The sequence below is a fragment of the Bactrocera tryoni genome, chromosome 2 (assembly GCF_016617805.1).
Source record: "Bactrocera tryoni isolate S06 chromosome 2, CSIRO_BtryS06_freeze2, whole genome shotgun sequence".
Taxonomy (NCBI): Eukaryota; Metazoa; Arthropoda; class Insecta; order Diptera; family Tephritidae; genus Bactrocera; species Bactrocera tryoni.
The window spans coordinates 36,917,615-36,936,859 of NC_052500.1; the positions used below are offsets into that span (position 1 = coordinate 36,917,615).

General features: G+C 34.4%; 2 protein-coding genes and 1 pseudogene across 2 annotated transcripts; 1 reads left to right on the forward strand and 2 right to left on the reverse strand.

Annotated features, from left to right (window-relative positions):
• The first annotated feature begins 578 nt into the window (after nucleotides 1–578).
• LOC120769459 lies at nucleotides 579–2,216 on the forward strand. Its single transcript, XM_040096470.1, has 6 exons — nucleotides 579–699; nucleotides 928–958; nucleotides 1,148–1,337; nucleotides 1,392–1,711; nucleotides 1,810–1,865; nucleotides 1,923–2,216. Exons 3-6 carry the CDS (start codon nucleotides 1,225–1,227, stop codon nucleotides 2,100–2,102), a joined length of 669 nt encoding a protein of 222 aa, XP_039952404.1. The 5' UTR covers nucleotides 579–699; nucleotides 928–958; nucleotides 1,148–1,224; the 3' UTR covers nucleotides 2,103–2,216.
• A 234-nt stretch (nucleotides 2,217–2,450) lies between these two features.
• On the reverse strand, nucleotides 2,451–3,774 carry LOC120767797 (the record flags this gene model as incomplete). The annotated part of the gene is made up of 3 exons (XM_040094062.1): nucleotides 3,756–3,774; nucleotides 2,932–3,477; nucleotides 2,451–2,869 (listed from the first exon to the last, which is right to left on the reverse strand). Coding segments are annotated over exons 1-3 (984 nt in total), but the record flags the coding sequence as incomplete, so codon positions are not given.
• A 5,369-nt stretch (nucleotides 3,775–9,143) lies between these two features.
• Nucleotides 9,144–18,837, reverse strand: LOC120767801 (annotated as a pseudogene).
• Nucleotides 18,838–19,245: the final 408 nt, after the last annotated feature.

The following is a 19,245-nucleotide window of genomic DNA, read 5'->3' on the forward strand; positions in this document are numbered from 1 at the left end:
GACGATTCAATACATTCAGTCTTCTTATTACTATTGTCGGATAACTCACTTGACGCTGTCGTCCCAGCGGTTGGTGATATGTTAATTATTTCAGAAATTTTTCGCTGTTTTGGTTCCGAGTGCGGCGTAGTTTTGGAGGAGCATACTGCATTATCAACTTGATCGAGTAATACCTTTTTATGTACATTCTCAACGTGACAGCGAAGATTCGACGTGTTACCTGTTGTTTTTAATTTCTTGTTGCAGAGTTTGCATGTGGCGGAAGCATCTGAATTTCTTATAAAGAAGCTCCAGACCTTGCTTTTTAATTTTGAAGGCAGCATTTTGAAAATCTGAAATATTATGTACCTAACACCTGTAACAAATTTGTGATTGACAACAGATGAATTCGCAACAAAACTTATATTAAACGCTCAAAAACAACTTCTAACACACATAACACGAAATAGACTGTCACACAAAATGTATTTTCGATTTTTTGTAAAACTTATGTATCGATGGTTTTAGAATCACAACATCGATGTTTCAGAAACATCGATCCATCGTTTGCATCCCTAGTCATGCAGCGTACCGCTCAATTACTCTCGTAGGACATTTCGTTAGTGACATCCTTACATATATAACTTTACGATTAATTGTGCTCTTCTTTCTCTCAAATTTAGCTATTTGGCAAATTAAACTTATTTATATAGTACATAGGTAATTACCTTGAATTATATAATTTAGGATAAAAGTATTTATTTTACAATTCAACAAAAATTTCGTACGTTTACTTCTATGATTATTACGGATATGCTCATTTTTAATGCTTGTTATTATCACATTTAATTCTTATCAGTAAATCATTTAACTTAATATTTGATTTGTTTAGTTTAAGATTGCTATTTTCAAAAAAATTTACATATAATAAATATTGGAATTTTACAGAGTACATTACTATCACAAAAATTACATACAAGTATGTATATTCTGGATCAGGGGTCGAATCGTTACATCCGTGCACGGATCGGCAAACATACGAAAGAAAATTACGTGATACGTCAATCGTATGTGACGATTGGCATTATGACATACGATAGCAAACGGATATAATATGTTTCAATTCACAATAGTTTTTAAATTCCACATTGCTTTGGATCTATTTTAGGTCACAATAGATATGGAACTGTCAAAACTGTTGCAAAATATTCTGTTAGTTTAAATATCAAGTGGTTGAATATCAGGATGGATCCGACTTTGTTTTTTTATTTGAGCTCTAGTGAGAGTGATGGGGATGAAAAAATAGTGCGGAGGCAACTAAGAAATCGGAGCAATCCTTTGGCACTGCCGAATACAGCGTAGGTATATAAAAAATAAATCATGAAACCTCATTAACGAAGTTTTCTTTGCAGATTTTTAAAACGATTTCGTCTAACTAAAGAGGCCTTTGAATATGTCCTAAATAATATATGTTTAACGCAATCTGACGTCAGAGCAGTGCCTCCAGTGCTACAATTAGCAACCACGCTCTCACATTTGGCTAGCGGTGGATACCAGCACAGTGTAGGCAGTGACTATTTCATTGGGATTTGTCAAAGCACTATTTCGAAGCTGACATCCCATGTGCTTAAAGAAATGGAAACGAAGTTGTGTCCACAGTTTATACGGTTTACACCAGAGGATTCCCTTACGTGTAAAGAGTGGTTTGTGCACCAATATAAAATTCCTGGAGGTAAATATACACTGAAAATAGTAATATTACTAAATATAAAGAATTTTTATTTATTGGGTGTGTTGATGGTACCCACACCGGCTTACAAAAACCCACAGTAAACGAGCACATGTACTTCTATAGAAAAGGCTACCACAGTATCAACGCTATGATAGTAAGTTGCTATTATAATATATTTCTTGAATATTTTGAATAAATTTTGTATTGTCAGATATCACTTACAAAATTATGGCTATTAACTGTCAATACGGTGGTGCAGCCCACGACTCATTTGTTTGGAAACACTCGGACCAGAGAAGGGGGAATGTTTAGTTTAGTATCTCATTTTGAAGAGGTTTTGCGCAAAGGGGGAGGGGGCTGGGAGCTTGCTACCCCCCCATTTGAAAGGTAATGAATGGAGCTTTTGAATAATAGCACCCCTTCCCCCCTTTGACCACGGGGGGCTCTAGGGTAGTCTTCTGAAAATGGTGTAAAATCGTAGTTTTTCCATACAATTTATGTATTTTTACGCATAGAGTGACTCCATGTTTAGTATTTTTAATATTTCAATGAATTAAAGTGGAAATCCACTTTATTTAAATAATAAAAACACTAAAAATTAAAAATTGTATATATATCGGTAATAATGCATAAGTACCAAGATAACCCAACCAACCATTTATGCAAGACCCCCTAAATAATAAAATTGGGTTTTCATTTGTATGTTTTAGGTTTTTTATTTTGTGTTATACACATATTTAATAACACCCAGTAAAGAAATAAATGGGTCTGTATTTTTTCTTTGGATTTCCCGCCTCCATAAAAACTCTACTATAACATCAGCAAAGTTTGCCGGATTATTATAGTTGTCTTTATAAAAAAATCTCTTCACTACACGCCAATGGGACTCGATTCTTTGGGTGTTTGTGCCATCCTCGGCGATGAATGGATTCCCAGGGTCGCTATGGTTAACCTTTTTATGGATGTAACCATATTCAGGGAGGCATTCATATGCGCGCCAAAAATCTGTCCTTATGGTTGTTCCTTCTAGTACATTTTTACGAATAAGAGGGATGAGGACCTCAGCGGAACGTACATTGTCGAGGCATACCTCCAGTCTGAGGTCCTCACTGCCATCCTCTATCATACCCAGCACCCAATGCCCTTCTACGCGTCTTCCTGAAAAAAAGAAAAGTATTTGAATAAACATAATTGCATTATATATAAATTATTATTATTACCTTTGTTATATTTCCGTTTCCCGAATTTACTTTCGTCAATCTGCACTACCTTACCTGGACCACCAATCTTCCCTTTGAATTCTTGTTGGTCTAACTGAAATATAACTACCGCTTCCCTGCAGTAGCTATACCAGTCGGAGATAGTGGCAGATGACAATTTCTTTCCCACGCTCGCATAATTCTCCCTATAAATATCTTCCCGCGTAAAGCAGTGGGCGAAGCAATACATTAGGTAAAACACGTGGGGAAAGCTTAATTTGACGCCTTCAAACCACGTGCCCGCTGCCCTTAAAATAAGGGACTTCGTCCTACAATTGCCCCTAAAGCATTTAAAGTATCCTACTGGGTGGCGTTTGTGGAATGCCATTTTGGTTTTGTGAATGGTACAAAGCCGGCTTTTTGGCAACAGACCGTATACCTCGGCAAATGCTACACACAATTCATGTGAGCCCAAGTATTTGACCATTTTCACTATATTCCACTGCTGTATTGTGGTAGCATCAGGACACATTACTGCTGCAGCGCTTGTGGATGCAATATCATCATCTTTGAAAAAATTAGATATTATTTTATATAATACTGTTTTCAAAGAAAATTTCAAACCTCCCTGAAAAGCGCCGCAGGCGGAAATTTTTAATAAATAATCGCGCGATTTTTTATTCCAAATTTTCATTATGTGTTCAGTATAATATATTACATTGAAACAAGCGCCGCAGGCGAAAATTTGTAATAAAAAATCGCGCGATTTTTTATTACTAATTTTCGTTATATGGACGTAATATATTGCCCACTTTTCAGAGAGCTAAATAACGTATTATATTTACCTGATTGGTTATTTGACATCATTATAAAGTTATTTTATTTAATTAGATTAAAAATTTCCAATTGCGAAAACACGTTTTAAATAAGGCACGCGAATATAGTATAATAAAAATTTGAATTCCATTGAAATCAAAATACCGTTAATACAGAAGTAACCCAACCAACATTTTTTCCATAATACTAACGTATTACTCCATTATTAAAATATATAGCATAACCTTAATTGAGCGTGACCCTAAGGATCCACCCCACCACCCCACCCCACCCCTTTTCACATGTGTTAATACTTACAACCATCGATCCGAAACGAGTCCTATGTAAAGTAACCCAAATGTATATAAGACCTACCATTTTGATTCGTTGGGTTATTACTGTCTTCCTTTTGTGCTTATTTTCTTCGTCGTTTGACAGTTCATATTCAGTAATTTTGCTTACATTTCAAGGAACAGTATAACACGTAATTGAAAGCTGTTTTATTTAATAAATTGTACATAAAATTGCAACTTAAAATTCATAATTTATCATTAATTCAATTAAATATATTTCAAAGAATGTATGTGTGTTAAATTGGTTAAATTTTTTGCAAGCAGTGCAACAAAAACTTCAAAAGAAGTGAGCCATTGTTTGAGCAAATGTGAAAATATGCGTTTTTTGCTTACTTATATCTAAAAAACAAATTAACATTTAACAATAAATTTACATTTAATCCAAAGTTTAATTCATTGGCTATCCGTGCTATATAAATTTAAAATCCGCGCACGCATTTACGATGAATAAGCAATGAAAATGAGTAAAGTAAACCCAACCCCAGAGAAGAGTTTTGGAAGAACGATTTCAGCACAACAGGAATGAAAATTCATGGCTTTTAGGTATACATATTTTCACTTTGTTCTTTTTACGATATTGATTTTATTTATATTTTAACAGGAGATTCTGGCTACCCATTGGAACCATGGTGCATAACTCCTTACAGAAACGCTTCGGATGGTTCAAATGAAGCTATGTTCAATGAAATTCATTCAAAGGCAAGATGTATCGTCGAAAGAACTATCGGAATTTTAAAAGGACGCTGGAGAATTTGAGGAAATGGCATGAGAGTAAGATACCATCCGACAAAAGTGGCAAGATTTGCTAACGTTTGTGCAGCATTACACAACATCTGCATAAAATTTAAAATAAATTATGATCAACGGATATCGACACCGGGGTAGCGAACCGCCTCACCGCAATCGGCCAAACAATAAGAGATCAAATGAAGTACTCTTTAATAAATTGAAGTTGAAAATGTCTATGTCTTTACACTTGTAAATATTTTTTTCCTTCTAAACTGAAATACAAAAATTTTGTTCACATAAATAATTTTTTTTTTAAATTGTTAATGAGATATTCCATTCATTGGTTTTTATTTATGTTATTTATTACTTAAAATTATAAAAAAAAATAAAATTTAAAAAAATTTGCTCAAATTTCCATAAATTTGTATATTACGATTTGTAATTTGCGTTCGAATAACGGTTCGAACGAACGGATACGTTTATATATGTACTCGCTCACGCATGTCATCATGCCAGATTACGATATAAACGTTTCGATCACGTATATAAGCGCTACGATCACGTATGTCACATAATACAAAATACAAACTTTTACGTGACGAGTGATACGTTCACGGATGTAACGATTCGACCCCAGAATTTTGATCCTCTGTTATGTTTGACACTTTTTATTAACGATTTTTAAATAATAGTATATTAGTCCTGTATATTCATATGAAATTGAACAACACGCCATTGTGGTTTTTCGTTTTTACCAGTTTGGGTACAACCCATAATGGCGAATAATAGCGACTATTACTACAGGATATGTATATATAAAGTCGACTGTGAATTGGTGTATCACTTTTTGTTGTTATTATATGTATGTTTAATTTAATTAATCTAATCGATATATGTATGTAGATATAGGGTTGTACATATATAAGTTAAAATTAGTTAACACCACAACTAATATAAGATGAATTGGTCAGCTAACATAGCATTAACTGCTACCAATGCTACGCAAGATCATGCTGGGCTCATCATGCTGAAATGCTTGCTACCTTTATTGGCATATCCATACTGTTTATCCTTATTAACACCAACAAAAGCGGACAGTAGCAACGTAACTCTTTGACGGGTGACATTTAAAAGGTGATGCAAAAAACACTGAAGTGTTACGGTACCTTTAGAAGTTGTAGTTACAATCATAAAGCTGTTCCTAGCAAGATCGCCTGAAGATCGCATAGCAAAAGCGATATTTTACCTCTTGTAAAGGGAGCCATAAATAAGTAAAATATATGTACATACATATACAAATATGATTATGTTTTGCCTTAGTTAAGGCAGATGTAATGTAGATGTCAAGTAATTAACATGAGAAATAAATAAGTGAAAAATAAATAATTACGTTTTTAACGTAAATATTAATATTATTGATTCTTTCACATTCGGTAAACAATTAATATAACGGCACAAAACTATGCGAGAATAATGCCTTTGAAGTGTGCCATCTTATGAACAATGTACCAAGTATGTGGACCCCTGTGCCTATTGTTGGTTGGTTGGTTGGTATTAAAAAAATAGCTAAAATCGACTGAAGATGGTTGAGTATAAATTTAGCTTTGATTGTAATCTATTCACGTTTTCGTTGGCTGTAATCCTTGCAAGTTGGAAGAGTATAACTTAGCCTTTCCTTTCTTGTTTGTTATAAAAAATCATGCGGAAACTTTTAATGAACGTATTTCTTGGTTTTACTGCATGTTGATGTCTACATAACTTCGGTTTTATTACACTTAGTTCCGCTCCAGTATCTACATATTCTAAATGATTCTTAGTTTCCTAATAAGCGTATTTACAATTATACTATAAGGTACATAGTTTTCTTCGGCTGCTAATTGAAATGATTAATGATGTACTAGAATTTTAATTATTCGGAGAAACATTACTATTTGAAGCAAAAAGCTATTGATTTTGTGGACGAGGTTTTCGGCCATTAAAACGAATATTATTATAGATGAAAACCTGAACTGTACCAAAGCGTTTCGGTATAAGTTATTACTATTGTTGGTATAATAGCGTCCTCTGGTAAAGTTATTTTTGTATGGTCCACTACAGTTTTTATACTTTTACAGCCGGTTGCAACAGAGTATTTTTGTTCACCTAAAACTAATCGAGATGGATATACTTGTATGTATGTTTTTATTAATGATTAGGAAGAGTCGGGACAAGTTGAATTCTGAGTGACAGTCTGTCTGTCCATACGTCGGTCTCCCCGTCCGTGCAACTGCTAACTTGAATATAAATTGCGATCTTAATGAAACTTGGTACACGTGTTCCTTGGAAAAAAGGCTTTATCGGAGCCGGTATCAAATTTGGACGATAGGCATGACACCGCCTTTTTTATAGGAACCCCTATATCTCATGAACTCAAAGACCAATTTCAACCAAATTCGGTACATATGATATTCTTGTGTTGCAGTGTCAAAATGAGCTAATGCCAAGTATATGAAATGTTATTATACTACATACGAGAATAATGAATATATGTATCTATATATAATTATAATAGGTCAGTTTGTGAGTTATATACATATGTATGTATGTATGTTTCTGTACATTTGCTTGAAAACAAGTTTGTGAGTACATATCAGAAAACTGCAACGAGTAATAAATTTTTGTTCATAATCGGGTATTGATCCAGTGAATATGTATAAAAACATGTTTTAAGTTCTTTGGTCTGTGTGTTTGCATTATGACCTTTTTCTGTCTGTTTGTGTCTTCTATGTCTTCTGTCATTTTCTGAGCTAAAACGATCGGGATATTTGGAAACGTTGAAATTATGTAATTTTCTATGTGGTTTGTTCATCTATTTTTATAGCATTTGTTACCTTTGGGTTTATTATTCTTTTTGTCTATCAATTAATTCTTCTTTGGTCGAATAAAAAAGTGTGCGTCGTGAATACGAAAAACTATTTTGCGAAAAGATTTCCACTAAATTGGTTGCACTGTAGTTTATAACTATTTGATTTCTAAATGCATTTAATGGTTGTTTTAGGCGTTTAAATTTTTTTGTTGGTGAACTTTGAGCTGAATGTTGTGGGCAACTTGAGGTGTTGTTTATCTGTTGGCGAGACAATGCATTAGCAACAACGTTTTGATGACCTGGCTTACATACTATATACTAATTTAGCGAAGTATTCTTCTATGAAGTTTTTCCATCGTTTTAGTTCAGTGTTCGAATTTTTATCCGAAATTGAAAAAATTTCTTAATTTTTAAAGTGACCAAACCATAACAAGTAGTTCTAAGAGTTATAGATATAAAGGAAAAAGGTTTCTTGTTCTGAGAGAGTACAGATCCTATTGCAAAATTACTTGCGTCCGGCGTTAGTTGAAAAGGGTTGCTGAAGTCTGGTTGAAATAATTCAATTTGTGCTTGTAGTGCCTCTTTTATTTTTATCAAAGCCTCAAGTGCTGTTTCGTCTAGATTAATTGAGACCTTTGCGCTTTAATTTTTATTTACATCACCATTGTCTCCGCTTAGAAATGTAGTTAGAAATTTCGTTATTGCAGCGAAATTCTGTATAAATTTCTTGTAATAACTCGCCAGACCAAGGAATGATCGTAATTCTTTTAAATTTTTTTGATTGGGATAATTTATTTTAGTTTGATTTTTATTTGGATCTACAGTTATTTTATTACATATATTTCCGAGATATTCGACTGAATCCTGGAAAAAATGCGATTTCTCTTTTGAAATCTTCATAATAGCATTGTGAAGTGCGTTTACCATTGTACGATATGTTCCATGTGTTCCTCTGGTGATGAGGAATATATGAGTACATCGTTAATGTAAACATATGCGAACTTGCTAATATATGGACGTAGGATATCGTCTACGCATCGCTGAAATATAGAAGGCGCGTTCTTTAAACCGAACGGCATCCTAAGGAACTCATACTTTGCTCCATTCACACTGAATGCGTTTTTTCTCTATCTGATTTTTTTTATCAAGATTTGGTGAAAGCCTGACTCTAAGTCTATCGTTGTGAAAACCTTTGCTTTATCTAGATTATGAATTGTCATAGCAACATCTGGGATAGGATATCTATCAGTGATAGTCTGAGTGTGAAGCTTCTGAAAATCTACTACCACTCGTCTTTTAGGTTTCCTTTCGGTATCGGTACCTTTCTGATTCTGTCCTAATTGTAGCTTGTATTGTAGTCGTAAACGGAAGGATTTCGTTAGTTTCGGCATTTATTCCCATGATATTTTCAATTTCAGTTTTATATGTCTCGTCATCACATGTCATCAGTATGTGGGGCGAGTATTGTAGGTCTTCGTCTCTAATAGGGTTTACTCGTTGTACTTTGTTGGTGTTGTAATTCCTTGAAGAAGGAATTCTTCCGCGTTTTGCTGTTTGTTGATCTTCTCTGAACGGCTTATAAAATCGTTGAGATTGCTGAAAGTTTTTCCTTGGAAGGTGTTGATTGTTGTATTGTGTTGATCACACGTGTTGACGAGTGGCATCTACTTCCATTGGTTCTTGGTGTGGTTGTTGGTTATATTGTACCTGAACATTGGGGTTCTATCTCCTTCTATCATCATATCTGTGTTGTGGAGGTTATTTCTTTGTGGTGTAATTTGTGCGTCGAACTGCTTGTTCGCATGTTCGATTGCATATGCGGTTTCCAAGTCTTTTGGGTGATGACCGTATAATGTGCCGCTTGAATATCTGCTCTTCAGGCCTGTGATGAAAGCACGGACTGCTTCTTGGTTTGCATATTCCAACATGAATGCAGGTTGTTGTCTAATTCTACATGATGATCTGTCGTAGTGACTGTTTGGGAGGATTGTTGTGCTTCTAGTATATTTACCTTTAATTTTGGGTTATGTAGGGCCTGTTATAACTTATGTTATGACGTAACCACTTCCTATATAACACAATTTTTAATTCCATTTGAGCCTTTCACTTTCCAATACACAAATCAAGAAGTAATTAATTTAACGGGATAAAATTTCGCACTAACAATTCCTTTAAAGTATGCAACCTTATCATCAAAATTGCCCAAATCCAACCGAAACTCGTGGCGTTTCAAAAATGGGTTGAATCGGGTCAATACTTACCGAAGTCCCATATACCTAATATAAAAATTTTCGAAGAAGACTTTATGCTGGATATATCTGCTAATATTTGAATTACTCAATGAAAATTACAGAACCTGCTTTACTCATAATATCCGCATGTAACTATTAAAAAAATTTTTCCTCGAAAATCCGGTTGATTTTTCTTTATATTATTGGTGATTGTATGTGAGGTGCCTTAATGAACCCCAGTGAACATATTTTAGTATATAGCATGATAATACTTAATATAGTAGATAAAATCAGGTCGGTACTACCCCATCTCCCATATACTTCATACACCCTGTCAAGAAAGTATGTTCATTTCCCCCTTTCATCTCCCGCTTATATGAAAGACAGGTAAATTTTTTTTTCTAGGTTGATACAATTGTCCTTAATTATGATGCCAAAACTTAACGCGATCTGTCAACCAGTGTGTTTACAGCAGCTGTTTATGTCAGTCGACCTCAGTAGTGTTTGCCGAATTTTAAAATCAGCTTATTTATGTAAAATTTTGGCCAAACACTCAACAAATATCATTGAGCAAGCACCGTATTCACCTGATACTTTTACCATTCTCCACACTGAAATATCCACTTCGAGGAACACGCTTTGACTCAATTCAAGACATTAAAACAAATTTGACGCGAGAGCTGAAGGCCATCCCGGAAAGTGCCTATAAAAATGTTTGTTTATAATTGGAAGAAGCGTTGGCACATGTACATCGTTTCAAATGGATGTTACTTTGAAGGCGATAAAATAAATTTGGATGATTATTAAAAATTTTGCGTTTTAATTTATATTCCCGATACTTTCTTGACAGGGTGTATAATGATTTTCATTTTTCACTACGTAGTCTATGGAAGTTGGGGCAATTTTTGATAAGGTGAAATACTTTAAAGTTAAGTTATAAGTGCAAAATTGTATACCGTTATATTAATTACTTCTTGATTTGTGTACTGGAAAGTGAAAACCCGAAATGGAATTTAAAATTGTGCTACATATGAAGTAGCCATACTTATAGTCAAAAAACTTGTTTTTTCAAAATTATTTTATTTATTGGATCTGCTTTTTCTTAAAGCCTAACAATAAGTTATAAAATCTTGAATCTATTTAAAAACTTGACAGGCTCAAGCAAGTCATTGAGCTTCTTTTAAGTCGTGTTTGATAGCAGGAATGTACTGAAACATTAGCCAAAGGGTTTTGGTGATCTCGGAGTTTAGATATATATTTAATTCTGCTATCTTCTACTTCTTTCTTTACCATAGGAATACCAAGGTCTTTATGAATACTTTAATTACGCATGTACCATGGTGAGCACGTGATTGTTCTAAGCATTTTTGGTTGGAACCTTTGTATTATATCAATATTAGTTGCACAGGTCGTACCCCACCGTTGAATGTCATACATCCAAATCGGCTTTATGCCCGCATTATATAAAAGCACTTTGTTGTCTAGGCTAAGTTTAGAGTTTTTCTTTCAAAGCCAGTTTAAATTTGCAGCTCTAATCTTCATGCAAGTTATTTTACTAGATTGTATATGTTTTCTCCACGTAAGTCTTCTATCTAAGTAAATACCAAGATAAGTTACTTCATTCGCTTGGGGTACTAAAATATTGTTCATTTTTACTGCCGAACACATTTTTGGTCTTAGCAAAAATTTAACATGCTTCTGGTCTAGAAGCATTAATTTCAGCTAATTTTTAAAGTGTCGTAAAAAAAGGCAATTAATATTTTTACCATCAATTTTTTATTAGTTATTTGTTAATTTTAGAAGAGTACAGAAAAAAGTTAAAAACTAAAAAGAGTAAAAAATTTCAAAAATTATGAGCTGACGAAGTGGGGGGTCTCTAAAAATTTCCAAGTGACCATACCCATGATTTCAACCCTCCTAGTTATCTGAATCCAAAAAAAAAGATTATTAATCTAGAATAATGTCACAATGGCCGGAACTACGGAAAAGTGGGAAGCAATTTTTTTCACAAAATGGCGACTGCCTGAAAAAAAAGGTTTTTTTGGATCACTTTTTCTGACTATTTCGAATTTTTTAAAAATAATACAAATAAAAATTTGGGGATGGAGCTAGTTCCAACCATAGACAAGCCTATAAAGAAGACTCTATAAAAATTTCAAGTAAATCGGTCTGGTAGAACCTGAGGAATCGTGGGTATCGTTCCGAAAAAGTCAGTTTTGAGAAAAACGCGTTTAAAGTTTCGCGTAATGTCTTTTGTTCGATTAGTTCCGGCCGAACCAGTTTGGATGCCGGGTCAGAAAAATGCCTATATATCTCCGAAAATAATTTGATTTTGAAAAATGTCGATTTTTTTAAATAAAGACCAGAATACCCCCTTAAACTTTTGTTCATTTAGATTCATACGACAGTTGGCTAGCCATTCTTCGATAGACCTTAAGTGTTCGGCTAATATTCTTGATGCTATTATGTGGCATTTGTTACGGCTCACTAATGCTGTGTCGTCTGCAAAATTTGATGTTAATACATTACTAGCTGTTGGAAAATCTGCTGTATATATGATATATAGGGATGGGCCTGAAACACCAGCCTTTATCTGTCATTCATCAGATATGAAATCTCCAACTTTTACCATAATTGCCTATTTTTTAAATAAGACTCAAATATTTTATATTATACAATTGTAAAGGCAGAATGTTTTTAATCTTATATAAAAGACCTTCGTGCCACACCTTATCAAACGCCTGAGCAACATCTAGAAATAATGCTGAACATTACTCCCTGTGCTCAAATGCTTTCCTTATCACGTTAGTAATTCTATTTACTTGCTCTATTATGCCATGTTTCGCACGAAATCCGAATTGATGCATTGGTATTGTATTATTTTCGTGGAGAAAAGGAGACATCTATGATAGTAATACTTTTTCAAATACCTTTGAAAGACAGGGTAGAAGACTGATTGATTGGTCTGTATAAAGACGGCTGTGTTAAGTCTTTCCCAGGTTTATCTATCAAGATAATCTGCGACTTTTTCCATGAAATTGTATAGTATCCGAAACTAAGCATTGCATTGAAGAGCAAAGAGAGCACCTCTACAGCAATAATTGGTAACTCAATTCGCATTTTTGGGGAAATTTTATCATGTCCCGGCGACTTTTTTTGGATTAAGTTCTTTGATGATACCAATAATTTCAGAAGGTGAAGTTTTAAAAAACTCAAGCGACTCTTTAGCTGTGTTGGGTAAGATTGACAATTTAAAGTTGTTCCTTGGCAAATTGGGTTGAAATACCTTTTCTAGATGATTTGCAAAGCAATTAGCCTTTTCCTCGTCACTTCGAGCCCAATTTCCACCTATAGTGGATATCTCGTATAGGCATGTTGGAGTCAGTTGGTGGCTTCATGGACTTTTCGGCTTTCCAAGGGGAATTTTGCTTGTTTGAATTTGGACACAGCTTCTTTATATACATACATTTCGGCATTCAATTCTTCCTCACGTTTTTTTAATTTACGTACAGCAGATTTTAATTGAAGCTGAGTGGAAGGGGAGCGATTTATCTGCCATTCACGTCTTGTACGCCTTTTTTCATTTACAAGCATTTATATATCTCTATTAGAGATTTTTCTGAAACCAAGCGGCTTATAGCTTTTGTTTGGTGTTGCTAAGACAGCTGCGCTGGTTTTTATATCATTGACTTCTGTTACGCTTTCGTCAATATCTTTTCCTGTATTTATTTTGTACTCAATATTAATGTGGCTACCGACGTATTTTTTATATTTTAGCCAATTCGTTTTATAAGAAGTTAGACCCACTTTTGGATTAACGAATATGGGTTGTTCACACAACTTTATTAGTACAGGAGAGTGATCAGAAGATAGGTCAGTACATGTATCAGATGTTATATGCGATTTATCTATATTTTTGATTACATCAAAATCAATTAAATCTGGTATTTTCTTACGATCACTAGGCCAATATGTCGGTTTACCAGGAGATATTATTTGAAGGTTATTGTGCCCATTTATAACAATTTCATACAGCTGTCGTCCTTTCGGATTAATAAGACGTGTGTTTTGCGTTGTAATCTTCACCTGCTAGAAATCTTTGACCTAGTGTTCCAAAAAAGTCTTTAAATTCGATTTCTGTAATTTTAAAACGAGGTGGACAGTAAATAGCCGTAAGGTTTAAGTCACAACCCCGATTTTTTAGTGATATTGTTGTGGCTTGTAACTGTGGTGTAGTATGAGATTCTAGAGCATAGTGGTTTAAACGATTTCTAATCAACACTACCGTGCCACCATACGCTTTTCCATCCGGATGATTTGTAACATATAATCTAAATCCCGGATTATTGAAATTATTTTTATTCGTTAGGTGAGTTTCTGAAATAAGCATTACATCTATATTCTTTTCAGACAGAAATCTGATAATCTCTAATTTATGTTGGTTAACACCGTTAGAATTCCATATACAGATTTATATTTAGTAAGCTCATTTTTTACCTAATAAATTTTGCAGCATTTGATTTTATTAAATCTTGGATCATGTTTTGCATTGTAGACATAAATTGTGTCATACACAGTGTAAGATTTATAATCATAGTTTCATTACCTCCATTTGGAGAATTTTGCGGCAGTTGCATTTGCACAGTGTTGCCTTTCACCACATTTGCATAGCTTCCTTGCATATTATTATTGTCAGAAGTAATAGGATATGAACTTTTTTCTGAGGTTGCTATAATTTCATTAAGGGGTGTTTGTAACATTTGGTTACGACGTGCTTGAATGCCCTGTGACAACTTCCATTTCCTCCGCAATTGCTGCATTTTTTATTTAATTCTTCTTTCTTAAGGGTTCATTTAGAAGTGGGATGTAAATCACCACATACCACACAAACACTGCGTAGAGTGCAATATGATTTAGTATGCCCATATTCTTTTTTTTTTTTTTTTTTTGCAATATCTTATTTATTTATTGAATCTGCTTTTTGTTTTAAAAGCCTAACACTAAGTTATAAAATATTACATCTATTTAAAAACTAGACAAGCTCAAGCAAGTGATTGAGCTGTTTTGGTGATACGTTGCTCTTTAGTACGAAGGCATATCTCTTCTTTTAAGGCTTGTTTGATGGCAGGAATGTACCAAAGCATTAGCCAAAGTGTTTGGGTGATCTTGAAGTTTAGATATATATTTAATTCTGCTGTCTTCTATTTCTTTCTTTACCATAGAAATACCTAGGTCTTTATGGATATTTTCATTACGCATGTACCATGGTGAACACGTGATTGTTCTAAGCACTTTAGATTGGAACCTTTGTATTATATCAATATTAGTTGCACAGGTCGTACCCCACAGTTGAATGTCATACATCCAAATCGGCTTTATGACCGCGTTATATAAAAGCACTTTGTTGTCTAGGCTAAGTTTGGAGTTTTTATTTAAAAGCCAATTTAAATTTGCAGCTCTTATCTTCATGCAAGTTATTTTACTAGATATGTGTTTTCTCCATTTAAGTCTTCTATCTAGATGAATTCCAAGATAAGTTACTTCGTTGGCTTGGGGTACTAAAATATTGTTCATTTTTACTGCCGGACACATTTTAGGTCTTAGTGAAAACGTAACATGCTTGCATTTTTGTTCATTCACATTTATACGCCAGTTGGCTAGCCATTCTTCGACAGACCTTAAGTGCTCGGCTAATATTCTTGATGCTATTATGTGGCATTTATCACGGCTCACTAAAGCTGTGTCATCCGCAAAAGTTGAGGTCAATATATTATTAGCTGTAGGAAGATCTGCAGTTTATATGATGTATAGAGTTGGGCCTAAAACACTGCCCTGAGGTACACCAGTCCTTATCTGTCGTTCGTCAGATATGAAATCTCCCACTTTTACAATAAATTGTCTATTTTTTAAATAAGACTCCAATGTTTTATACAATTCTAAAGGTAGAATGTTTTAATTTTATATTAAAGGTCTTCACGCCACACCTTATCAAACGCCTTAGCCACGTCTAGAAATAAAGCTGAACAGTACTCTCTGTGCTCAAATGCTTTTCTTATTTCGTTAGTAATTCTATTTACATGCTCTATCGTGCTATGTTTTTCATGAAACCCGAATTGGTGCGTTGGTATTATATTATTTTCGTGGAGGAAAGGAGACATCTTTGATAATAACACTTTTTCGTGTCCTGGTGACTTTTTTGGTTTAAGTTCTTTTATTATTCTAATAATTTCAGTAGGTGAAGTCTTAAAAGACTCGAGTGACTCGTTACAAAAACAATTAGCCTTTTCCTCGTCACTTCGAGCCCAATTTCCGCCCATGTCTCGTATAGGCATGTTGGAGTTAGTTGGTGGCTTCAGGAACTTTTGGGCTTTCCAAAGAGAATTTTGCTTGCTTGAATTTGGACACAGCTTCTTTATATACATTTCGGTATAGGATTCTTCCTCACGTTTAAGCGCTTTTTTAATTTACGTACAGCTGATTTCAATTGAAGCTGAGTGGAAGGGGAGCGATTTATCTGCCATTCACGCCTTGCACGCCTTTTTTCGTTTACAAGCTTTTCTATTTCTCTGTTAGTAATTTTTCTGGCACCAAGCGGCTTATAGTTTTTGTTTGGTGTTGCTAAGACAGCTGCTTTAGTTATTATTTCATTGATCTTCTATGCTTTCGTCAATATCTCTTCTTGTATTTATTTTGTACTCAACATTAATGTGGCTACTCACGTATTTTTTATATATTAGCCAATTCGTTTTATAAGAAGTTAGACCCACTTTTGGATTAACGAATATGGGTTGTTCACATAACTTTATTAGTACAGGAGAGTGATCAGAAGATAGATCAGTACATGTATCAACTGTTATAAGCGATTTATCTATATTTTTGATTACAGCAAAATCAATTAAATCTGGTATTTTTTTACGATCACTAGGCCAATATGTCGGCTTACCAGGAGATATTACGTCAAGGTTATTGTGCCTATTTATAATAGTGTGATACAGCTGTCGTCCTTTCGGATTAATTAGCCGTGAGCCCCAATACGTGTGTTTTGCATTGTAATCTCCACCTGCTATAAATATATGGCCTAGTGTTCCAAAAAAGTCTTTGAATTGGATGTCAGTAATTTTAAACCGAGGTGGACAGTATATGGCTGTCAGATTTAAGTCCCCGCAGCGATTTTTTATAGTTATTGTTATAGCTTGTAATTGCGCTGTGGCTTAAGATTCTGATGTGTGGTGATTTAACCGTTTTCTAACCAACACTGCTGTTCCTCCATGTGCCTTTCCATCTGGGTGGTTTGTAACATAGAGTCTAAATCCCGGTATAAAGAAATTGTTTTTGTTCGTAAGATGAGTTTCTGACAATAGCATTACATCGATACTATTTTCATCCAGAAATCTAATAAGTTCCAATTTATGTTGGTTAACACCGTTAGCATTCCATAAACAAATGTTCAATACACTCATTTTTTACTTAAAAAAGTTTGCAACATTTGGTTTTGTGATTTGATTATCTCTTGAATCATATTTTGCATTGAAGCCATAAATTGTGTCATACATTGGGTAAGGTTGAAAATCATAGTTTCAACGCTTCCATTTGGTTGGTCTTGGGGCAATTGCATTTGTGCAGTATTGCCTTTCACCTCGTTTGCATAGCTTCCTTGTGTAGCATTGTCTTTAGGATTAACTGGTTTTGAAATGTGGACGGGGATTTCAATATTTTCAATAGATGGAATATTCATCATTTGGTTACGACGTGCTTGGATGCCCTGTGACAACTTCGATTTTAAATCTTTGTATACAGGGCAACCCCTGTAGTTAGCAGTGTGGTTTCCTCCACAATTGCTGCATTTTTTATTTAAATCCTCTTTTTTAAGAGTACATTTTGAAGTTGGATGTAGATCACCACATACTACACAGACACTTCGTAGAGTGCAATATGCTTTCGTGTGTCCATACTCTTGGCAGTTTGTACATTGTACTGGAGCATTTCTCTTGTGTGGTTCCTCAACGGTGATTCTGCGATGGAGAAGATATTTTAAATTGTAAATCGGGTGTATTTCATTTTTCTTTAATTTGTTAGAATCTGGCATCAATTCTATTTTGAACATTGGTTGTGGGACTTTGTTCCTGTTAAAAATATTTACTACTGATTTAATGCTAAAACCACCTTCTTCTAGTGCTTCTCTAACGTCGTTAGAGTCTACCGAAGACTCTATACCTTTTATGACAACAACTAGGTCTTTTGAGCTCTTCAGTTGGTAAGAGTAGTAATTCTTGTTATTATTTGATAGGAATTTTACAATTTCCATGAAACTTTTTTCAGTGTATGTTTGAATTTTTGTTTCATCTATGTTACCTTTTTTCAAGGGCACAATGTGGAAATTGTTTGTGCCTATTATATTGCTCATTTTTGAAACAAGCGCATTTGAGCTACGCTCACGCAAATAGATTGGAGGGGGTTTGGCATTCACGACCGTGGTGGTACCATTTGCTTCGTCGTTAAGCTCTTTGCTTAGTAAGGCAAATCTGTTGCCATTAAGAATTTCTGGCTTTTTGGTGTTTGGCGTGTTTGCTTAAAATTTTTTGGTATTGACCGCTGTTTTAATAGGACTCAATTTCCTTTTTACATTAATGTAGCGATCAATACCAGTCTGAACTGATGGCCCTTTTTAGCTTGGTACATTCTCACCTTGCATTTTATTTTCCTTCGCTGTCCGGGTGCTTGCTGGTACCAGCATAGTGGGTGCTGTCAGTGGATTTGTTGTTGCCCGATTGCTGTTCACTGCTGCTTCTGCTGACCGCGCTTGCTTAGTCTCTCTTACATCTGATCGCTGCGATGACTCATCATCGCCGTTGCATTTGTTTTTGCTAGGAGTTACTTTTGTTGGCTCGACAAAACTGAAGTAGGCATTTAAGGAATGCCTACGGTTTTGCGGTTGAGGCTGCGAAGCACTCATTATTGTTTGTTTTTTGTTTTGTTTTTTGTTTTTATATATTTGTTTTGTGCACTATTTGTTAATGTTTATTATTAAAAGTTGGTGTGCACTGTTTTTTATTTGTTTGTTTGTTTTTATTTATTATTATTGCTTGCTTACGAATCACGGAGCGACTTAAAAAAAAACACGTCCGTACACTTTGAACACTGACAGAGTTATTGATTGCCCATATTCTTGGCAGTTAGTACATTGTACCGGACCGTTTCTTTTATGTGGTTCTTCAACAGTTACTCTACGATGCAGCAAATATTTCAAATTATACATTGGATGTGTTTAATTTTTTTTAAGATGATTTGAGCTCAGCAAGAATTAAATTTTAAACATTGGCTGTGGTACTTTGTTTCTATTAAATATATTTACAACTGTTTT

Bases quoted from the DNA above. Each gene is read 5' to 3' on its own strand.
- LOC120769459 (XM_040096470.1), top strand. From the start codon at position 1,225: ATGGATCCGACTTTGTTTTTTTATTTGAGCTCTAGTGAGAGTGATGGG. The intron at 1,712-1,809 runs GTAAATATACAC...AAAAACCCACAG, and splicing joins CCAATATAAAATTCCTGGAG to TAAACGAGCACATGTACTTC. The intron at 1,866-1,922 runs GTAAGTTGCTAT...TTGTATTGTCAG, and splicing joins ACAGTATCAACGCTATGATA to ATATCACTTACAAAATTATG.